At 40.1% G+C, this 22,002-nt stretch overlaps 1 protein-coding gene across 6 annotated transcripts in view; it reads right to left on the reverse strand.

Annotated features, from left to right (window-relative positions):
• Positions 1-4,091: 4,091 nt before the first annotated feature.
• Positions 4,092-22,002, reverse strand: part of LOC131246483 (protein GET1) — a 35,027-nt gene continuing 17,116 nt past the window's right edge. Inside the window, exons 2-8 of one of the 6 annotated variants that reach the window (XR_009171398.1) lie at positions 16,145-16,224; positions 15,381-15,451; positions 12,212-12,282; positions 12,047-12,128; positions 5,432-5,481; positions 5,195-5,358; positions 4,092-4,375 (exon numbers count right to left, since the gene is read on the reverse strand). Coding sequence is in view for 2 of the 6 variants with exons in the window: in XM_058246658.1 (XP_058102641.1) it covers positions 5,266-5,358; positions 5,432-5,481; positions 12,047-12,128; positions 12,212-12,282; positions 15,381-15,451; positions 16,145-16,224 (447 nt within the window). In the remaining 4 variants the exon portion in view is untranslated. Of the gene's footprint in view, positions 4,440-5,021; positions 5,359-5,431; positions 5,482-12,046; positions 12,129-12,211; positions 12,283-15,380; positions 15,452-16,144; positions 16,225-22,002 lie in introns of those variants that run through there. The other 5 variants (XR_009171397.1, XR_009171401.1, XR_009171400.1 and 2 more) reach the window with 5 other exon arrangements.

The raw sequence follows: 22,002 nt of genomic DNA on the forward strand, positions 1-22,002 counted from the left end.
ATATTAAACGGTGGGGATGTGAACGCCCACCCTCAAAACTTTTCTACCGCCCATCAATAGTTTTTATATGCTATTTAACCCATTCATTTAAATCTACTCCATTTTTTACCTCACCTCATGAACTAATTATTGATTATCTAGTTTGCTCATTTGGGTCTAATAAGATTATTTTCACCTTTCTCTCTTCTTAAATTTATTGTTGAGACTTAAAAGATATAATTTAATAGGAAGAATTAAATAATGATTATTTACTTTTGTATTTTTGATAGTCGCCTCAAATTTAGGGTATTAGCTAAAAAATGAGGTAGATTGAAAACTCAAGTGGACCATATCATAGTAAATAACGAAAATTAAATGCCTAATGTTAAAAACTTCTTAGGGGCCACATAAGTTTTGAATTGAGCTGATGTTTGTGTGACCTTATAAACAATTTGGATAACAAATAATCATCATTATGGAGCTTATGAAGGTTTAAGCTTTCAATAGTGCATGTCGCAATTCCTACAATTTCATGTGGTGTGTCCACGTGAGCTTTGGATCTACCTCATTTTTGGGCTCGTCCTCTAAAATGAGCCGGTAAAATGGATGGGCGACATGGATAAGTCACGCATATCATCTTGGGGCCCATAGATTTTAATCAATACTCAACAATAAAATGCATGACACCCAAATAGTAGCGTGCCACTTGGAAATTAATTATTGGCCTGCTAAAAAAAAATACCTAGCAATCATACAAGGTGTCTGGGGGCACCAAATCATTTTGAAATATCATGAAAATTACGCAGAGCTAGACTTAGGTATCATTTGGTAAAACTTAATTTCATCCCCTATTACTGAAAATTGTGATTTTTAGTGATTTTGGAAATTTAGGGTGTTTAGTAAAGACAAAAATGTTAATGCTAGTTTTAAATGTGAGGTTTTTTCTTTTTTTAGCGACTGCTCTCTACTTAACAGTTATCGATTAATGCCATAAGTGATTTTTCTTTAAACCTTTGAATGGTTGTTGGTGAAACTATCGCTAACGACATTTTAAAAATATAATATTATCCTTCCAGGCTTTCAAAACTTATTACATGTTAACGTGACAAACTTATTACATGTTAATAAGTGCCAAAGGGCCCCACCATAATGTATGTGTTATATACATGTTGTCCATCCATTTTGCTCAGTCCCAATGCATGAGCAAAAAATGAACCGGATACAAAACTTAAGTGGACCACACCAAATACAGCAAGGGGGACAATGATGCCCACCATTGAAATCTTCCTAGAACCCACTGTGATGCTTATTTGTCATCTAACATATTCATAAGGTCCATGAACCTAGATAAAGAGAATGCACAAATATCAACTTAATCTAAAGCTTCTGCCAGCCCAAAAAGTTTTCAATGGTGTCAAAATTATTGAAGTTTTTCCAGGACATTGTCCCAAAAATGAAGCATATCTAAATCTTAGGTGGACCACATGGTGGGAAACCATCGTGATGGAACGCCTACCATTAAAAACTTTTTGAGGGCTACAAAAGTTTTTAATCAAGCTGATATTTGTGTTTTCCCTTCACCCGTGTTTGTGTAACCGAATTAACAAGTTGGATGGCAAATAAAAATTATGGAGGGCCCTAAGAAGTTTTCAATGGAGGGCGTTCAATCACAGACTATTTTGTGTGGTTTGGTCCACTTGAGATTTGGATCGGCTGTATTTTTTTTGCTCATGTCCTAATACTATCTTGCAGAATGGATGAGCAAAGTAGATAAAACACATAATCATGGTGGGGCCCACGGAGATTTTCTTGCACTGACCAATACAGAGGTGGGTACCGGCGGTTTCACTGCCGAGGGGATGTGACTTTGCTGCTGCGACCCTATAACCAGCGATGTGGGTGGGCCCTTGGCCCTGCCATGATGCATGTGTTATATCCACAACATCCATCCATTTTGTCAGGTCATTTTAGAGCATGGGCCTGAAAATGTGGCAGATCTAAAGGTCAAGTGGACCACACCACTGAAAATGGTGGGAATCGAACACCTACCATTGAAAACTTCTCAGGGTCACAAAAGTTGCAGATCAAATTGATATTTGTGTTTTCCCTTCATCCAAGTCTGTGTGACCTCATCAACATGTTGGATAGAAAAAACCATCATGGTGAGCCCTAGGAAGGTTTCAACTGCAGCATCATTGTTGCCATTGCTTTCTATGGTGTGGTCCACCTGAGATTTGGATCTACTTTAATCTTAGGCTCATACCCTTAAATGAGCTGGAAAAACGGATGGTATGGATATACAACACATACATCAAGGTGGCCCCACGGTCAGGGTCACACCCACTTGGCTGGCTTTGGTTCCTTTTAGAAAATTTTGGTAGTTTGTCAAAATGTTCAAAATGGTCGCAGCTCATCTATCCTACACCTTAGCGTTGCATAGATCTATGCCTGTCCGGATCATCTTAGCTGTAGGTCCCATTGTAAATGGATTATAGCCTCATCTAGAGATCTAATGATTCAATTTGTAGCTGTCAAATGAATGGTTAAAACTAAATTAGTGAGGGTACAATATCAATGTGGTAATTCAGATACATTAAAATCATCCAATCAGTATCATCTTTTGAGTTATTTCTCCATCTAAAATGGAGTCCATCAGTAGTGAGTCTTGTCTCACCAATGTGCTTTCAGCACAGAACTAAGGGGCACACATTTAAAAACTGAATATCTGAGCATAACAGTGTATATCCCTGCCTCCATGCACGTGGCAAACATAAAAGATCTAGACCACTCATCTACTTGACTTTATTTGGTGAGAAATTAATAAATTTTTATTAGATTTAGCAAAGGTGTGCCAAATTTAGAAGCACAGTAATAACAGGTTTTGTCTCATACTTTATAAAAGACAGAAATTGGAACAATAGAGATAAACATGACAAATTGCCAATTTTAGACATTTGTAATTTGTGTTTACCGAATAATTTTATATATATATATCCCTGCCACCGCTACCAGCAAGCTGCGAGCTACAAGAGCGAGCCTTTTGAGTGATACTAGGGACGGAGCGAGCCAAGCAATCAAATACGCGAGCCAACTCTGGTTTCGTCCCGAACCTCCCCTTGACCCATCCTGTTTGATTCTGATTGTGGGGCATTCCATGCACCTGCTGGAAGAGGCTTTCCCGTGGGCTGGGAGAGTAGCCGCCTCTTCACTCTACTTCAGCCGATTCAGATACCGAATCGTATCTCTTGGAGAGAGGTGCAGAAGCTCCCCCTTTGCGAGTCATGCTCCCCTGTGCACCTACGCACGTGCGCACCTTTGCACACGTGCCATGAGTGTCAAATCTGAACGGTCCATGTGATGCGGAATCCCATAAAACTTTATAATACAAGTTTTCACCCCGATCTAATATTCTGGTGGGCCATAGCAAAGAGAAACGAAAATCAAGGGAGGAAACTGTTTTCAGTTTTCATGGCCCATAAAAGTTTTAGATCAAAGTAAAACTTGGTCCTAAGGGGTTTCAGGAGGTGCTGCTTCACATGAACGGTTCAGATTTTTGATCCACCTCACATATGATGGGTTCCCAAAAAAGTTCGTACGTAGTACGTACGAACTGGTTCGCAGGTGAGCGTTATATATATATATATATATATATATATTAAAAAAAGGGTACTTACTTTCAAATATCAAAACTTTTATTAGATAAATTACCAAACAGGTTTTTTACTATTTACCAGAAGTTTTCAAGTTTTTGACAGTTAAAAATTAATTTTCAGACCTTATTTTTCAGTTTACTAAAGGGTACCTTATTAATCATGAAATTTCATGATATTTGGTGCAACCAAACGCCCGCCCTAACATATTTTCACCAAAGCCTTATATAGTATTTTATACTATTTTATCTTCGGTTGAGTAGGAGGCTGAACATTTATTCTCTACACACATGCTTACCAACGGTGCAGCACAAACCAGGGCTGCATCAAACTTTGAAAGCACCCACCTGATAGCATGCCATCACACACTCATATACATGCACCACGCCACGTATGCCACCTTATACTCCAATCACTATCAATACACGCAAGCTCTCATCTATTGATGAGTCATCACACATCTAGTACCTAATCCCACTATCACACATCTATTGATGAGTCATCTGATCAATTAGCTCGCAAATGGACAGGATAGAAGACCTGCCGCCCACAGTAGATAATGAACAAATAAAGGTTAAAATTGGACGGCTGTGATGCAATTCTTATATGTAAACCAGGACCTAGAAAAGATGAGTCCAAAAGAATAAAAGCACAAACTCTCCAGATCTCGTGGATGAACAGGATGACGCAATGACTGAAAATAGCAGCATTCTTGACTCAATTACTGGCAAATCCGCAGGGCCTACCTGATGAAGGGCGCAAATGCAATTTCTTAAGTAATTTCCAAGTGCCCGGGCATCATCTATCACACTGCCAGAGTAAGAAAAGTAAAAAAGTAACAACTCAAGGTTGTGCTGATTGCTATCACTTAGCAACAGCTCATTAGCACCAGCCAAATTACACCAGTGGCCTTAGCTATTTGCTTAAGGGACCAGTAAGCTAACTCAATTTCTTCTTCGCTCAATGTCGAATGGCCAGATGAATTCATGGATATCTTATGATCTTCCAATCAGGGAATTTCTTAGGAGCACACCCCACCCATTGTGGGCCCACCAGACCAACGGTTAGATCAATGAACCATGGGACCCACGCATATGGAGTTGGGAGCCACAGCAACATTGCCAAGGCAATCCAAGAATTCCTCAAGAGTAACTTGAAGAAATCAAGATACAAATGGGGGAACCATGCCAGGCCCTTCCTTAGACAGCAAACTGATCGGTCCACCCAAAACCGGGCCCATAAGGTACCTTGCTGCAACCAGTTGAACTGTTCAGAAATGTATTTCAAATGAGTGAGAGAGAGAGAGAGAGAGAACCAGTTAAACATAGCATGTGGGTGGCCCCCCATCTAGGTGGACTAATCACAGACTCACATCACCTTGGCGGTACTCAGTAACATGAAAGTACTCATTTTTTAGATTGGCAAAGTCCCAAACATCCAGATGGCTTAACTAACGTGCCCCTTACCGTATATGTGTGAACAAAATTCAAAAGCGTATTTACAAGCTTCTTTCATAACATAAAACAAAACCAATAAAATGAATGGTTAAAACAGTAAGAAATTACCTCTCCCATCTATGGCTAATAGGTATGTCGCCGATTACTGATTACTAATGCAGTTCATAGATCTCCAAGGTCTATGAGTGGAAGAAATGCAGGGATTTTGGTAGCCTCTGACAAAGGAACTTGCTCACTCGTGCCGTCAATACTAACCAAGGTATAACTCCAATCTACATGTGCATTAATAGCAAAGTAATTAATGTCAATCTACGATAAACATGGGAAGAATATGTATGTTTTTACCATGACATAGCCTGGTATAGATTCTCCAGCTCTCCATGACAATGCCTTCCCTGCAAAAGAATATTTGAAAACATTTTTTTCAGCTTATACATTTTGGCAGGCAATCAATGCAAAACCAGTAAGCTTCTAAATAAGGGTTTTATCGTGAGCCACAACTGGCACAAACAGATGCAGCTACTGGGTTGATGATCTCTAAACATGAAAGAGAATGCATTGATGATTTTTTATTTTTTATTTTTGGTCATTTTGTTAGTTGGGGGGTGATCAAATCTTTATGATCCACTGATCAAAATCACACAATCAGAACCGTAAGATTTTTTGTCCTTGTCTTTTTGTTTGGAGGGAGAGGGGTGATCAAATCTTTATGATCCATAGATCAAAATCACAATCTGAACCATTAGATGTGTTCAGAACGTCGATGTTAGACTACAAATTAAGTTTTAGCCAATTTGGAATTTTGACAACTTAATAGTTTTTTTTTTTTTTGTTATATAAGCAACGAAAGGGAAATATATTAAGAAGAAAAGAGAAAGTACAGAAAACAAGAGAGGAAACGACTCTGCTGAGATCGCAGAAAGACGTTAATCCCCTAAGAAAAAAAAGTCAAAATCATTCAACCCTTTTACATTAGCTGCCCATGCTATAAGAATTCTTTTAGCCCTGTATCCAACCACAGACACTGGCGAAGAGGAGTCGTTGAAGCATCTGTCATATCTTTCTAGCCAAACAGACCACCATATTGCTAGAATGGCCATCCTCCAAATGGTAGTCTTGGCCTTCCCTAATCTGACACCATGCCAGCTGTATAAGAGGTTGAAGGCTGAATCGGGAAAGCACCAGTTAATCTTGAAACGCTGACAGAAGTCTCTCCAAATGTGAGTAATGTAGGGGCAGTGCACAAGGAGGTGGTCGACTGATTCTGCATTGCGCATACAACAGAGGCAGATGCTGACAATCTGCATACCTTTTTTTCTCAGGTTGTCCATGGTTAAAATTCTGTTCTTCCCAACTAGCCAGCCAAAACAAATAACCTTGGGAGGGGCCGGGTAGCGCCAGATGAAAGGGGAGGCTGTTTTATCTTGGGAAAATTTAGGTTCGATCTGGGAGTAAAACGATTTAATCGTGAAAGAGCTGGACTTATCAATTTTCCATATGGGTCTGTCAGGTACTGCAGGAGTCAGCACAGTCTTCGAAACGCATTGAAGGAGCTCCATGAATTCTGAGAGTTCGTTGTCACGAAGATTCCTTAAGCACCTGATATCCCAAACAAATTGGGAAGCCGTTACTGAATAATATTGATCGACAAAGACATTCTTAACAGGAGCAAGGCGATAGATATTAGGATAACGAAATTTCAGCTGGGTGTCTCCGATCCATGGGTCTTCCCAAAAACGGATAGAAGATCCTTTGCCCAGCTCGAAGGAAATATTTTGAATAACCAAAGGCTTAGATTTGAGGATTCCTCTCCAGACGTGGGAGGCCCTATAGGCCGAGGAATCTTTTGTCCACCAACCTCCCGGGGAAGAGCTATACTTGCCTTTCATGATCGTTGTCCATAGAGTATTATCTTCAGCTGCCAGTCTCCAGGTCCATTTCCCAAGCAAAGCTTGGTTCATAGATTTCAGATGTTTAACATTAGCTCCTCCCTGATGGACCGACTTGCAGACCTGACTCCATTGGAGCAAATGAATGTTACTGTGGTCCTCCTTCCCGAACCACAAAAAGTCTCTTCTAATGCGATCTATAGACCTCAAAACTGAAGGTGGGCATCTGAGCAGGGACATGAAATAAAGCGGAAGACTGGATAGAGCGGCGTTGATAAGAGTAAGTCGACCGCCGAGGGAGAGATAGAGACTCTTCCATCTAGCGAGATGTTTATGAAATTTAGCGACCACTCTGTCCCAAACCGATTTAGGAGGAGGACCAGCAGAAAGGGGGAGGCCCACAAAGAAAGTGGGAAAGGAATCAGCTGCACACCCGATAATATTTGCAAAGCTAAGCAGGGTCTCAGATTGGACATTAATCCCGAACATTTTCGATTTGGCCCTATTGATTCTTGGGCCAGAGACTGCCTCAAAACAATGAAGGGCTGTGTGTAGTTCGGACCAATTCTTTCCAGATTGAACGTTCAGCAAGCTGCTCTGCTTCGTCTAAAGTGTTTATCATATAATTTTACATAAGCATGTAAAATTTCAGGCCATTTGGATCAACGACGAATGAGCTGTCATTTGATCATGCAAGATTCCAATCACGATCATTGATTTAATACATGATCAGCACCGAGGATTGATAGGATAACATCACCACTTTCCAGCATATGATAACACTCCCATTAAAAAATCATGGCTTGGGGGTGCTTGGTAAGTGGGGATTGAACCTAAGATCTCAATGTTGAAAATCAGGTTGTCCGCCACTGAGATACGGGCTCAAACCCGGCTGAGCGTTTTCATAGCAGATTGCTACCAAACTGAGGATGAGCTTTGAGCCGACTCCCAAACACAATCCTTTTTTTTTTTTTTTTTTTCTCTTTCTTTCTTTTTATTGGTCTGTATTGCATTCCTTCAAAAGCGAATTTATTTCTAGTAGGAATTGCAGGTTTCATACACTTCTTTTTCTTTTTTTAAATGACATCAAGTTCATGTTAGTAAGCAATTCAATTGCTATGCCTGTTCTCACCAGTTTCCCTTGTCAAATATATAAGGGCCAACAACAGAACTCAATTAAAAACCCAAATCTTCATGACCTCTTATGCACACATTTCACATGACAAGATCATCAGCACCCTTCCCTTGGTCCCACTTCACAGGAAATCCCACTAAATTCATTAGTTCAATTGCAACTATGATTGGCATTCTCGCCCACAGAGTGTAATAGACTAGCATGCAGGCAGCTTTTGGTAGGAACCAACCCCTCTAGAAGCCAGGTCACCATCTAGTTCTTATCATGATTTTTTCCTTTTTGGTGACTAAAGTTATCACAATCAAAATAGGAAGTACAGAGACTGCCAATGCTGATAAAAGGTCTACAATCTAGAATGCCTTCACAAGATTATCCACTGATTTGGACTCATGAGGAGCATTTACAAAAGAGAACTTTATGTTTAGCTAGTTATGAATACAAGGTAGATGCCCTATAACATTCATAAATCTATTTGGAACATCACTCTTCATAGAAGCCAAGAAACCATACAAAAAGAATGCCCTCCACAAAAAGCTTTTCATGTGAGGACGAGTAGGCTAGACTTAAGACCTTCATCTAGAACTCTATCTTCTGCTCAATTAAAACCCATCACCTATCTGACGAGAGAACGAAAAACTGATTGACAAACACCCTTCAATGTGGGGTTGTACATGTGTTGGATTCAGATAGGACCAGGGTTGACCCGAATGTGACCCAATTATGTAAGGTCACTAGATAGGGGAAAGACCTTACCCAGATCTGAAATGAGAGACAACTGGGTTCAGGTTTACCAGATCCACAATTCAATTATAAAATGAATCTCTAACCGAATCCCAAATTATCATAAGAATACACTTGTCTTGGATTGACAGTGGCATTTATTGCATGGGTGTTGAGTGACAGATTTTTTTTATGGGTATGATGGCTTTTATTTCACTCCAGCATGTCAGGGATGGTGAAGGGAGAGATGGATGAGTCAAAGAGAGGGGTTAGTGTGCATGTGTGTGAACGTGTGACAGGGACAGACGAAAGCACCCAACAAGTATGAAGAGTTGGGAAAGAAACACGCTTGTTTTAGTCATTGAGCAGGCTACAGACAATACAGTGCTTCTTTTATGGCCAGTTTCGGACAGGTTGGACTTGGATACAGATCCGACCCAGTTAATGATTGGATCCTACAGTCTCAACTCTAATCAGATCCAATGGACCCCAAAATGTTGGTCCAAACTCCAAACTATGGCAGTGCAAAGCATGAGGAAAGCAGCAATTCAGAGTTGGGAAAATGGAAGCATGTGTTACAAAAGTTAGCAAGTATAAACATAAACGACCGACACCTCTATTGTGATCCCTTCCACTAATAGCTGATATCCTTGCTTCGAACTGACTTAATATGGCAGCTAAAGAACTAACATAACTTTATTGACAGATGCAGGAGAACGCTTTGCTCCTGCTCACCTCAGCTAGCCAAAAGTTTGCTCCTTTGTCTAGCCTTATGTAATAGAGCGCCGGCTCGCTTTGTGATGCTCTGCTCACTGCTTTTCGACCTACATTTGCAACTCTAGCACAACATCACTAATGATGGGGCCTTGACAACCTGACACACTTCAGCACCCCTTTTCGGGGGCCAAGTTTGCAAATAGGAGAAATCTTTCCAAGAATATGGCCTTCAATGCCAAATAGGACAGAATACCATCCTTCAAACAGATAAACAATCCTAGACTGTGGCCTGAAACAGCAACCAATGGTAAAATAATAAGATGTAGGATTCTAGAGATCTAAGTGACCATACATTGAAAAGAATACCACTGCATATAGCGACAAGAATGCCAGTAGGTGTGTCTAGTCAGGAGACAACTTGCCCCGGCACACACACATGCGTGTGTGTGTGTAAGAGAGAGAGTAATGCTCTCCCGGGAATCAGTTTTCATGGGAACTTCATGAGAACTTTTGACACGTGGTGCGGGCACAAAATCCAGATGGTTCACTAGACGAGTCACTTCATGAAACCCCCAGGGCTAACTTTTTGGCCTGATTCAAAAATATGGTGGGCCATAGCAAAGTGAGAGGCAAATCAAGGGCCTGGGGGTTGTTCACTTTGCTATGGCCCACCAAATTGTTGGATCGGGCCAAAAAGTTAGCATTGGGGGTTTCCTAAGGTGACACATCTAGTGCACCATCAGGATTTTGTGCTCACATCACGTGTCAAAAGTTCTCACAAACTTCTCATGAGAACCGGTTCTCATGAGAGCATTTTTCTACACACACACACATGTATGTATATGTATAGATATACATACACACATTATGAATACACACACACACACACACACACACACATATACAGAGAGAGAGAGAGAGAGAGAGAGAGAGTAGTGTTCCCCTACAGAGGAGTGTGTGCACGTAGCTCCCCTGCACTACGTTTTGCATGTACATATGATGATGTATGCATAGAAATTTTAATGGATAATGGGCAAATTTTATTAAAAATGAGGAGTTACAAAGAACCAAAAGGCCAAGGAGAAGAAAAGAACATCAAATGAGGGGCCAAGTATCCCTAAACAAAGTTCCACTTTAACAATATCCTCTTTCACAAGTGAGTTCACTATATGGTTAGCTTTCCGAACTCCCAAATTTCATTGAAATTGTAGGAAACTTACCAACGTTTCAAAGATTCTTCGGACACCTACCAGGTGACATTTTTCAATCCCCTTTGACTGTGATCCCACTGGAGAAGGAAGAAGAGAGAATGCAAGCCCTCTCTCTAAGTTAGCTGCCCATTAAGTTAGCTACCTGGTTTGATGCAATTTGGCTTTGCAATTCTACATATTTGCAACTGGTAGCTGCCTATCTAGTATAAACTCAAGTTGGTAACTGGTTTATAGGTTTGACAATGATGAATAAGTCAGATGAATGCTAATGAGATGAATGCGAGCGATGAGTGGCTGATGATTTACTGACAGTTGATCAGAATTGATGGTTTTGCTAACTTGTAATTTTTTTTATATATAAATATTTAAACAGAACTTCTAACGCCAATTTGTCAATTGTTAGGTTGTGATGAAGGTTTAAAGTATCGTCCAACACGAGTAGGTATCACCCAATACAAACCAGTTTCCTCCATAAACAATACAGCTGTATCAGCCTAACATGGCTGATATGGAGCAAGATAACCTGGTTTCGATGGTGACCAATATGGTACACCAAAACCGATTTTCAATCCTTCTTTGTGATCTGAGAACTACAAAAGATATCATTCTTCCTTCAATAATTAACAAAACCTTTATTATGATAGCAGGAAAAAAAAAAGAAGCAAAAGCCTAAGGTGAGGACAGCTAGGAGTCAATGGGAAATGACTCTGTCAAGACCACCACCACCCTTATCCCCCCACCCCACCCACTTGCCACAAGAGTTGGCTGATCACTTGCCACTCAAAGCAGGGCTAGAACATACATAGATTTAAGATATATGGCAATCCCATAATAGCCGTTACTACTTCTTTACGTTATGCAAGTTACACCTACTGAATCGAGTCCCCAACAGATGAGTAATCAATCCTCATCCATCAATACTCGTTCTCAGACAAAAATTTCATTGCAAGTTTCACAAAAGTTCTGAGATTGTCTGCTCCGTGCATCATCGGCAGAATTCGATCAATAATCATTGATTGTGTCAGTCTTCACAGGTTCCTAGTGCATCTTATGCAATCATTTGGAAGAGCTTGTTCACTCAAACTAATTTCAAGCATGAAAGAAAACTGAAATATCTACAGGCAAAGGTTCTCTTTTACCTGATTTGTGCAAAGAAATGGATGGGGAAGAACATCTCATACAATTGTTAATTTAATGAAAAGAGATGAAACAGAGTCAAACAAGGAAAGCATGCAAGAATGACCAAGACCACTGATGTCAAAACCAAATATTGTGCTCAGACTATTACCAAAAGGTTGCAGAAGTTGCTGAGGAATGGCAGCGAGAGGAACACCCCAAAACCACCAGGTGAGACCAAGATATGTCACTACCTACATGAATCCAACCAGTGAAACAGTTGTTCAGAACCTTAACAGAGAGAGCATGGAAACCATTTAAATACATCCAAGGGTACCTTCAAACTCCCCAGGGCTTGCAAATACAGATCATTGGACCCTTTTTTTCCCTTATTGTGCGACTCCTGTACTGGAGATGGTATAAATGTTCAAGCATATAATTTTATTTTTGGCATAAGAGACAAAACATTGTTCCAATGTCATTTTTAAGCAAGGGGGAAAAAAGGGAACGTAAAATGCAGTATAAGAAAAAAGACTAAGTAATGGTTTTTTTTTTTTTTTTTTTAATGCAAAAGATGGGCTTGGCATATACTGTGGATATGGGCCTGTGGGGCCCACTTGTGTGAGATATCATCCCCATCTAGAAGGAATCTCATGGCATGGGACCCATCATCATAGTTACCGTCAATCTTCTGACTCTTAAATAGTTCGGCGATTATAATTCGGCCATTAAGGCTTTTGGTGATCATCTCAACATTGCATGAATATCACCTCTTAGCTATGATCATTATGTATCAGCATTAATTATCGGTATTTCTAGAGTAGGATGCTCCTGCGACAGTCATTTATATAACATATGAAACCTTTCATCACGGGTCCATACATCAATTGGGGGCAGTGATTTAAACACATCAAGCCAACTACTATCATCTACAAATCTCTACCATAATAATCACTGAAAAGTAATGCTAATCTTACAAATGGAACCAATTATCACCGTTGATGATGGATCCGTTCATTAGCGTTCACAATCACCATTGATGATGGATCCAATCATTAGCTTTGATCATCATCGTTGATGATGGATCTAATCACTAGCAGGTCTGTGATCAATAGTGATTGAACGGTTATATAGAAAGATTTACACTCAACACGCAATGGGCAAACACGTCCAATTACCAATAGTTAAAAAGCAAAAGATCATGTTGGGTCACAGATTTTTGGGCATCATCTCATAGTGTGTGGCCCACCTCTTACTTCCACATAATAGATCATGATCACATTATCAAAATGCATTTTTAAGGGCATATCAAAATCCATAATTATGAATATGGAATCCAAAATTTCTTTATTTAATGCCTTTATTTTGATACATACATCACAGGAGATCTGGAAACGGACCTCCCCAGTCGCCATTGGTTGGATCTAACCGAAGAACCCTTAGTCACTTATTAGGACTTGGCCTAAATCAGCCCACAAATGGCTGATTCAGGACCCTTACCAAGATTAACTTAATCTCGACTATTGAAGGGTTGTAGGCTTTTATCAGAGTCCATCTCGATTTATGCACAAATGTGGGGTCCGCATATGTTGTCTAGATGCCCAAAAGCAGTGTATGCTAAATGGATCCAGGCCCAGATTTGAACCCACTTGTTTAATGGGGCAATGGACAGCACACTTGCAGCAATACTTGTTGTCCATGGGCTTCACTAAGTGGGGTCCATCCAGTGCAACAGATCTAAGCCGAAAAAGATGGCAAAAATACCCCTTAGGAAGCCCATTTAAAACCAAGCCCCCATTTTGGGACCCACTAATCCCCTTCTTCCTCTTCTTTTAATAAAGTTTGATGAAACCCATCTTCCATCCTCCATCCATCCCTTATCTATGGCAGCCAAGGTAGGTTTTTACCCGTTCCTAAAGTGAGCCCACATGCCCAAGCTTCAAACCCAAGAACCCCATCTTCTCTCCTCTTCTTCTTGGTTAAGGTTTTATAAAATAACCACTTTTTTTCTAATTAAAGGCAGCCATTGTTGCATCTCTAAGCAAAGGTGAAGGAGCTGCCACTACCTCAATGGCCAGTGGACGCAGCCCGACACCAACTTTCCAGACCCCTCTCCCATTTTCTTTATTTCATTTTTAATTTTTATTTCTTTATTATGTTTTTTCTATCTTTTCCCTTTTCATTTCTCATCAGTTGGTCATGTTTGTTGATACCATCCTCGATGATGGTGCTCTCTTGGATACAGTTGGTTGAGTTTTAATCAGAAATGGGCATGAAAATAATGAAAAATATATGAAAAATAAAAGGCATTAAAATTAATAAAATTTTAGACTAGGGTAAGGTAGTTACCTCAACATGACTTCAGAAAGATTGGACATCCATCATAGCTACTCTGATACCACTTTGAAAGGCCCAAATGGGTGAGCCCACAAGAATTGACAATATCTACACAATCTTAGGGACCTTTGCACAAAGCCAAAGATGGACGGTCTATGTCTAGCAGTCCATCTAACTACTAAATGAGCAATGAGTATCTGATCACCTCTTTGATTCTATGGTTAGAATGGTCCCTAAACACAATGGACAGTGGGTACTATTCCTATTGATTCTCTCTAGGAAATTCTCTTGGTTGGAATGCCTCTACCAAGGAATGCCTCCCTCTTAGAATCAAGAAGATTGGGAGTAAGGTAATGCCAAAACAATTATGCAACGACCATTACGTAATGGTAGCGGTGGTAACAGTTATGAGTAATAAGGCCATAACAGCCGTTTTTTTTTTTAGAGGCCCGTAATCTGTAACAGCCCATAACAGGGCCCCATATCGTCGGTAATGGCCACCAGTATGGAATACTTTGATTGGCTTATCCCTATGACATCGGAATTATCTACCTTATCCCAATCCCTCTCTTGTTCAAAATTTAAATTTAAATTTTGAGAGAAAAAAAAATTTGGGAAAGGATTCCTAGGAAAAGCACCACAGAGGAAATCATGTGGAATTCACCTACAAGTGGTTGTCCACGAGTAGGCCCCACATGTCCATATCCAACAACTAGCATGGTAGAAAGCAATATGCTTTGACTATTTGCAAATTAGATGCACCTATCTCCAGACTAAAAAACAAGGTGAACTTGGGAGTGTGATAAAGTGAGGAATTGCTTCCTATGTGTCTGTGTACTTTGCCTTTAATTTAATTAGGGAAAGAGGAATAGATTGGGGGGGGGGGGTATGGTTTTTTCTTTTGAGAGATAGGGGTAGTGGGCATGTTTCTATCATCACTGTCTCAAATGAAAGGACACTTCCATCGTTTTGTCAAGTGTAAAACGTGACACATGATCATACGCATCCTTTGCCATATCAAAAACTAAACATCTGATTTCGCTTTAAAGTCGAACCATGCATCCCTTTCTACCATTTCATTACCACCTTAGGCCCATTTTTGCCAAAAAAAAAAAAAAAAAACTCGTTTTTATGTATTTTATATCAATAATGTTAGGCCCACAGCATACTTTTTAAAAGCTCCTTCTCCTTGGCTGCTGCCGCCCTTCTAAGTTTTGCAGCTTGAGCAAATGTCGATGGCCTGCGGAAAAAAATTAAAAAGAAAAACTGCAGATTGTAAACTCATATTATTGATCAACTTGAATGTTCAAAACAGAACAAAAGAATTTATTTCATATTGGAAAGGTAGCAGCAGTCTGAGAAACAGTATCACTTCCAACTTTTGCTTTTGCTTCTCAGCAAGCTGGGATGAGGTACGCACATTCCAAATTTAGTTCAGTCGTCTCACACACTAGTAGCACATGAGAAATTCACGCACCTAGGTGCATTTGGACCCACCTTGGTGAAATTGGAGGTTTTGGGGTGGTGGTCTGTATTCGTGCTACTACCTGCCTATGGGTGGTTTATTTGCAACATGCATCAGTTGTTGAGGGAATCAGGGAAACAATTGTTTCCTTTGCTAACAGATTTTCATTCCATTAACAAAAATAAGGAACTCAATAGTGCAATCAATTTTGTACAACCCATTACAGTTTTGCTGAACTATAAGCCTCTAGTCATTAATGAACAAAATAAATGGTAAAACTGCTCTGACAGATTTAGTAAGTTGTTTGAGGTAAAACATTACTGAAGTTCAATCGAAAACTAGAACTATTCATATTTTAACAATAGAGAAGCCCCAACTTTCATTGACAAAGATTAGCTTTCATATTTCATAAGGTGCCTTCCAAAAATCAGGATAAAGGAGTCCAATTTAAGGATTGGAATCACCCACGTAGATAAGGAGCTCGCTTCTTTCAAAAGTTCCTTTATTTCCTGTTGCAACTTCACTTCTTCAGCACTCTTCAACCCTCTCTGAAAGGTAAGCAAAATATCATTATTTATTTGTAAAAAAAGAAAAATGCATAATAGTGAGATAATCAACATGGGCTTACTTCTACAACGGAAGCAAGGATTTTGCACAGTAAAGCAACAGACTCAAAGACCTTCTAAAATAACCAAATGAAGCAACATATTTCGAAGAATTGAGTTAGCATTTCCTACTTTCTAATCATTATATTATTTATTCCTTGCAAATTTGCCAGTTTATTCTGTCAGATACAATAGATTCCTTCTACAGATTCCTTGTCAGAAATTCACAAACAATCCTAGTCGACTCTGTTTTGCTAGAGACAGACCCAATTGCCACCTGAAACATATGCATGTTCAAGAGGACATGGTGTGGGAGTCATCGGTTTTGGACAAAACCAACCTAAAGCAGTTTGTGGAGGTGGGTGGGACTCTCTGAAACAGTTTCCAAATCTTCATTTGTGCTCATGAAATGCAGTAAATCCATAACCAAAGAGGTCATAACTGGTCTTCAATGACATTGCATCATTTCCCCTTTACATCAATCATATAATAAAGTTAATGAATCATTAAAAATACATATAATAAAGGTGATGAAGCTTGAACAGATTTAAACAAGTCTTGACTCGCCAAATGCAAGGACAATGGAAGTTGCACAATTACCTGAACACACGTCTAGTAGGTTGACAATGGTTGCCATTGTATAGAATCAATTCCTAAGGAACCTTCCCCAATCTGGCTTCTCATTCCAACTCTCCTATTTTCACCACCAGAACCAGCCATAATCACAATTCATCTGCACGCCCCAACTCCTAACTCCATACTCTCCTAATAGAAGCCTATCTCTTCTTTTTCCTGAAAGAGAGCACAGCGCAATAGAAGCTGATCGTATTTGTATCAAGTTTCCCTCATACTCCTTTTACCATAAGAGGACCACATTTGTCTAATCTATAAAGCTTGCTGATGCCTTAAGAAGCTAGAACATGAGATTTCTCTGTCATTAGCAGCTTTGGGTGTTTGGATTGGTGGAAAACAATGGAAACCGTGGAAATGAAATCAATTTCCCTAGATGTAACATTTTCCCCTGTTTGTGAAAACACATTAAGGTGTCGAAATCAACTTCCACTTCACAGTTTTCCTCAAAAAATGAGCCACCATTTCCCAAAAAAAAAAAAGAAAAGAGGGTATTATGTAGATTTCCACGGTTACGAGGGAGCTCTTGTTGTGTGACTGTTGGCCTTTTAACATTTCCATGGAAAACATCAAAACCAAACAATGGACTAGCTGTTGGATTCCGCAGTTTTCCATTTCCTTTGGATTCCATAGGGGTTTTCCATGTACATGGTTTGGATTCTCACTATCCAAACAGCTCCCCATTACTTCCTTCAAACTAGAGAGATTAATTTGTTTATAACCTCCTTAACAGAATGCAAGTCATTCAACAAGTTGCATAATCCAATTATATCCTGCACTGACACCTAAATTCTGAAGGGTGTTAACGCCACGTGTCCAACTTAACATCAAATGTAGTCCCATAATCCCATTATTGCAGAAGTTTTTCATTTTCAACCAAATTTTCACAATATTCATACAATAATGTTTTTTTTCTCAAATGGGTTCAAACCAGAATCCTCATCCCATTCAGCAAATGGGTTGAGTCAGGGCTGATACCAACTGAACCTGACCCCGTTGCCAATCCTAAACAAAACTAGGTCAAGTTATCCAAAGTGCCATAGAATACCACCGTGCAAAAGTGCCATAGAATGCCACCGCGCACATCATTCAACAGTGACGATGAAGGCCACAGGCCACAGCCCACCTTAGGACCCAGCATGTGCTAATTTTGAACTGTTTAGTTATGGATTTGGGGCCTAAATATCAAGAGCTATAATCTACTATTTATGGGAGATATGGGAGGATGTGATGGATGATAGGGGATTGATTTAAAGATGTGATGGATGACAGGGGATTGATGGACAGATGTGATTGACGATTTTGATGAGTATTTCCTAAATTTGCTTTTACCATCTTGGGTAAATTAGATTGATTCAGAATTAATCTCTTAGCTGGGGGGATCATCATTAAAGATTCATTTAGGGGTCGTTTGGATGCCTATAAAGTTTTAAGTATGCCTATAATGTTTGCGGAAAACCTATGCCAAGGTGCTATGATTTAGAGCTTTGGTAACGACCGTGCAACTGGTGGAGGTCGTTCAGCTGGCAACATACCACCAGGTGTGAGTTCAATGGGAAGGATGGAACCGGAAGATTCAATGACCCATACTGCTGTAGATCTCAATGTATGGTGAACGTGGTCTCGAGATTTGATGGTCATTTGAGAGTCATGAAGGCATTAATGTGCCCCAAGCAAGCCCATCAATGAAGGGAAACCACTCTGCAAACACAAATAGCACTGTGAACTCCAGGAAGAGGGCAAGAGTGTCCCGTCCAGTCGAAATGGTGGGTACAGGGATGACTGAAATGGCAAATGCACGTGCATTGAAATTAATTGCAGGCTATGAAACAGGGCAAAGACTACTCGCGAACGTCTAAAATCATACCAACATTGCAGCAGGTACAGGAACTTTCTCCACATGAGGTACTATCAGTGATGAAGCTACTGCCGAAAGAAGTGTACGGTGCGGCTTTTCTTAACCTACCTAAAGATTTTAGGCTGTCTTTCCTACTGATGCTGTCGAGGGCAAACAAGGCAAACCTCTGATAACAGTTGCCCGGCAATCTGAATGTGTTAATGGTTTTGGATTGTGGTTAATTGCCTTTTTGGACTATTGTGCATTGAACCACACACTATCATGATGGTTACGGTCAGTTTTTTTGGACAAATAACTACATACTTCTTTTTTTTTGTTTAAGTGGACACTTAGCCCACTTAACTCAAACAAAACAGCCCAAATTGCAGAAAGATGGTACACAGATCTTCATGCTAAATTCAAATTAAATGAACAATCCTAACCTTTGATTAAGGGGCTTTTTTTTTGTTGAATTTGGACCATTGATTGTTTTTCATTTTGGCTGCCCGCTGATGAGCTGGTTAGGAAATTGGATAAGTTTAATTTTCAGTCTATGCACCATCTGAATTGCAGTCCATGATTTGGAGGTTTAATCTGAGTTTATTTGTATGCCACATGTACAATTTCTTAGCTCTCACATATCAACTGTCACTCTCTGCCAGAGAGTCAAGATTTTCTCCTAAACTATGGTTAGTTCAATTTTTAGCACTTGAAAATCATTATTAAGCTTAATGCTTGATCTAGACAGCCTAAAAAGCCCAAAATTACATGTAGTTTGTTCTCTGGTCCACCCAGATTGGGGCCCGCAATTTGGATTGGCCAAATCAGCATACAGATGTCATATGTAGGGCAACAGAGAGACCAACCATTGAGCATGTCCAAGGTAGTGCATTTCTTTTAATTATCAGAGAGAAGGGTAGAATAGTCATTTACTCATTTCGCATTTTTTTAAGTGTTGCTTTCGAACGTTAGGAATCTCAATGGGGCAGAAAGTTCACCAACCAGTTGGGTGGATGGTCCAAATCCTCTAGAGAAAGGGCTCTTTTCAGTGCCAATGATGGAAATAAAGCAGAGCTCAACCTAATGAATTAAGAGAAGATATGCTTTCAACTCAGCAATTTAAATCATGTGGTATCGATCCAACTTACTAATTTTAATATCGAAACCGGATCAATCTCAGAAAGGATAAACGGTGGTTATTTGATGGACCCGTGATTTATTTCTCTTTAAATAGATTCTTACCTGCTATAAGTAGTTTATGGCGTGCAACACACGTGTCAACTAACCTCACTAAATAAGGTAGCCTGACAGTGAAGATGACCCAGTGCAAAAATGGCTCATGTACAAATGGTAATGAATTGTACTTGTCTGCTGTCCACATTCAAAATGTGCCATCTCCGTCGCCAAATCCCCGATCAACCGAGTCCATACTTAGATGATCATGCCAATCACATCCTACTGGCCATTCACCCTAATTGTTTGTTCAGATGAACGATCTTTTACTTTATTTGCTTATTTTACTGCTACTAATTGTACTTATCTTAATTCCAAACCAATAAAACCGGCAATCTAACCTTTATTTTTAATTCTATTTGTCAATTATTGCATTACCGAGAAAGTTGAGGACTACAGTCATCGTTGAAAGAAAAGTTCTTAACTCAAGGCAAAAAGATCTCATTCAGAAGGACTAACCCTTTCCTTCCAAATCACTTGATCGTTGCACATTGGTAGTTGAACAATCAGGTCAACCTTCATAGGTCTAATCCTACGATTGATTTGGATCTTGGGTTCGCAAGTGTTCAATCAAACTCAATTCGAGTACAACACTGGCACGCCCGACACTATCTTAATCACACACGTTTGACTAAATATAGGTCGTTCATGAACTTGTATAGTCTTGTGTCTGATTGAACCACAACACTATTTTTTGGCATGCCCGGTGGGACAATGGTGTACTATTTTCGGTTTTTCTCAGTAAAGCACAATGGTTAGTAAACCAAAAAAGGCAAGTTTTACCCCTGAAGTTGCAGAAGAGCCACAATATGAGGAATAGCAAGTCGGACCCGTCGATGTGGATTGTGGACGCAAATTCATCTTCTCAACAACCGACCCTAGAAGACGTCGCGAATCACACCCTCAAGATGCGAGGAGATCTGCGACAGATCGTAGAGTGCGATAGGGCCCAAGCAGAGTCATCCACCAGAGCACTCAAAAGCTTCCTTGAGAGACTATTGATGACGATGAACATTCAACTTGCTAACAGTTCCCCTGTGGAACTAAAAGCAAAACAACCAACTGAGCCCCCCACAAGGATCAGCCGAGCCGAATCCCAAGGTTGTATTATACCACCTCCAACAATGGCAAGGAGAAACGGCCGAAATGGTTAAACAAATGGCCAAAAGAAATTCGTTGACCCCCAGAATGTCAATTCTGCATAAATCAGAATTACTATCCAACGGCCGAATACCCATGGGGCAACCTCCTATGGCGCCGGCTGTTCATCAAAGCTACCAGAGGACTGAGATACCTGGGGAGCAACCTCCTTTCGCACCACCTCTGGCGGCCATTACCCAAGCAACGTAAAGGCAATATCCTGCGCAACTGCAGCACCCTCTCGTCCGAGATGACGTCATTGGACTCATCCAAGAATATGGCATCCAACCAAATGACCGACAAGTTTCCCATCTAATTTATCGAAAACCCTATCCCGAATGGGTGGACCAATACTTTAAGCTACCCAGAGGATTTTGGTTTCCCGAATTTACCCTGTTCTTTGGAGATCGTAAAATGACAACGGTTGAGAACATCAATCAATTCACCATACAATGTGGCAAAATATCGACCCATGATTTTTTTAAACTTGAGTTGTTCGGAAACTCCTTAACAAGAGCAACTTTTACTTCGCACATTAACCTTCCTCCCAACTCTATCGAAACCTGGCAGGAGATGGAGGAGAGGTTTAATATGCAATTCCACTAAACCAAGCCTAAGGTCTCCATGGCCGATTTATCCAAACTTCGTCAATTGCCTAATGAATCGACCAAGCGATTCATCGCCTAGTTCAAATCCGCTAAGCATCAATGCTTTGTGACTTTACCCAAGGCTAAATTCACTAAACTCGACCTTGACAACATGGACTTCAAGCTTCGCAAGAAGTTCAAAGGCATGTACTTTAGCGACCTGTTCGAATTATCGACCAAGGCCACCCATTATGAATGGATTCTCTAAGAGGAGTCAGAGAATGAACTTGTCAT

The sequence above is a fragment of the Magnolia sinica genome, chromosome 5 (genome assembly GCF_029962835.1).
Source record: "Magnolia sinica isolate HGM2019 chromosome 5, MsV1, whole genome shotgun sequence".
Classification (NCBI taxonomy): Eukaryota; Viridiplantae; Streptophyta; class Magnoliopsida; order Magnoliales; family Magnoliaceae; genus Magnolia; species Magnolia sinica.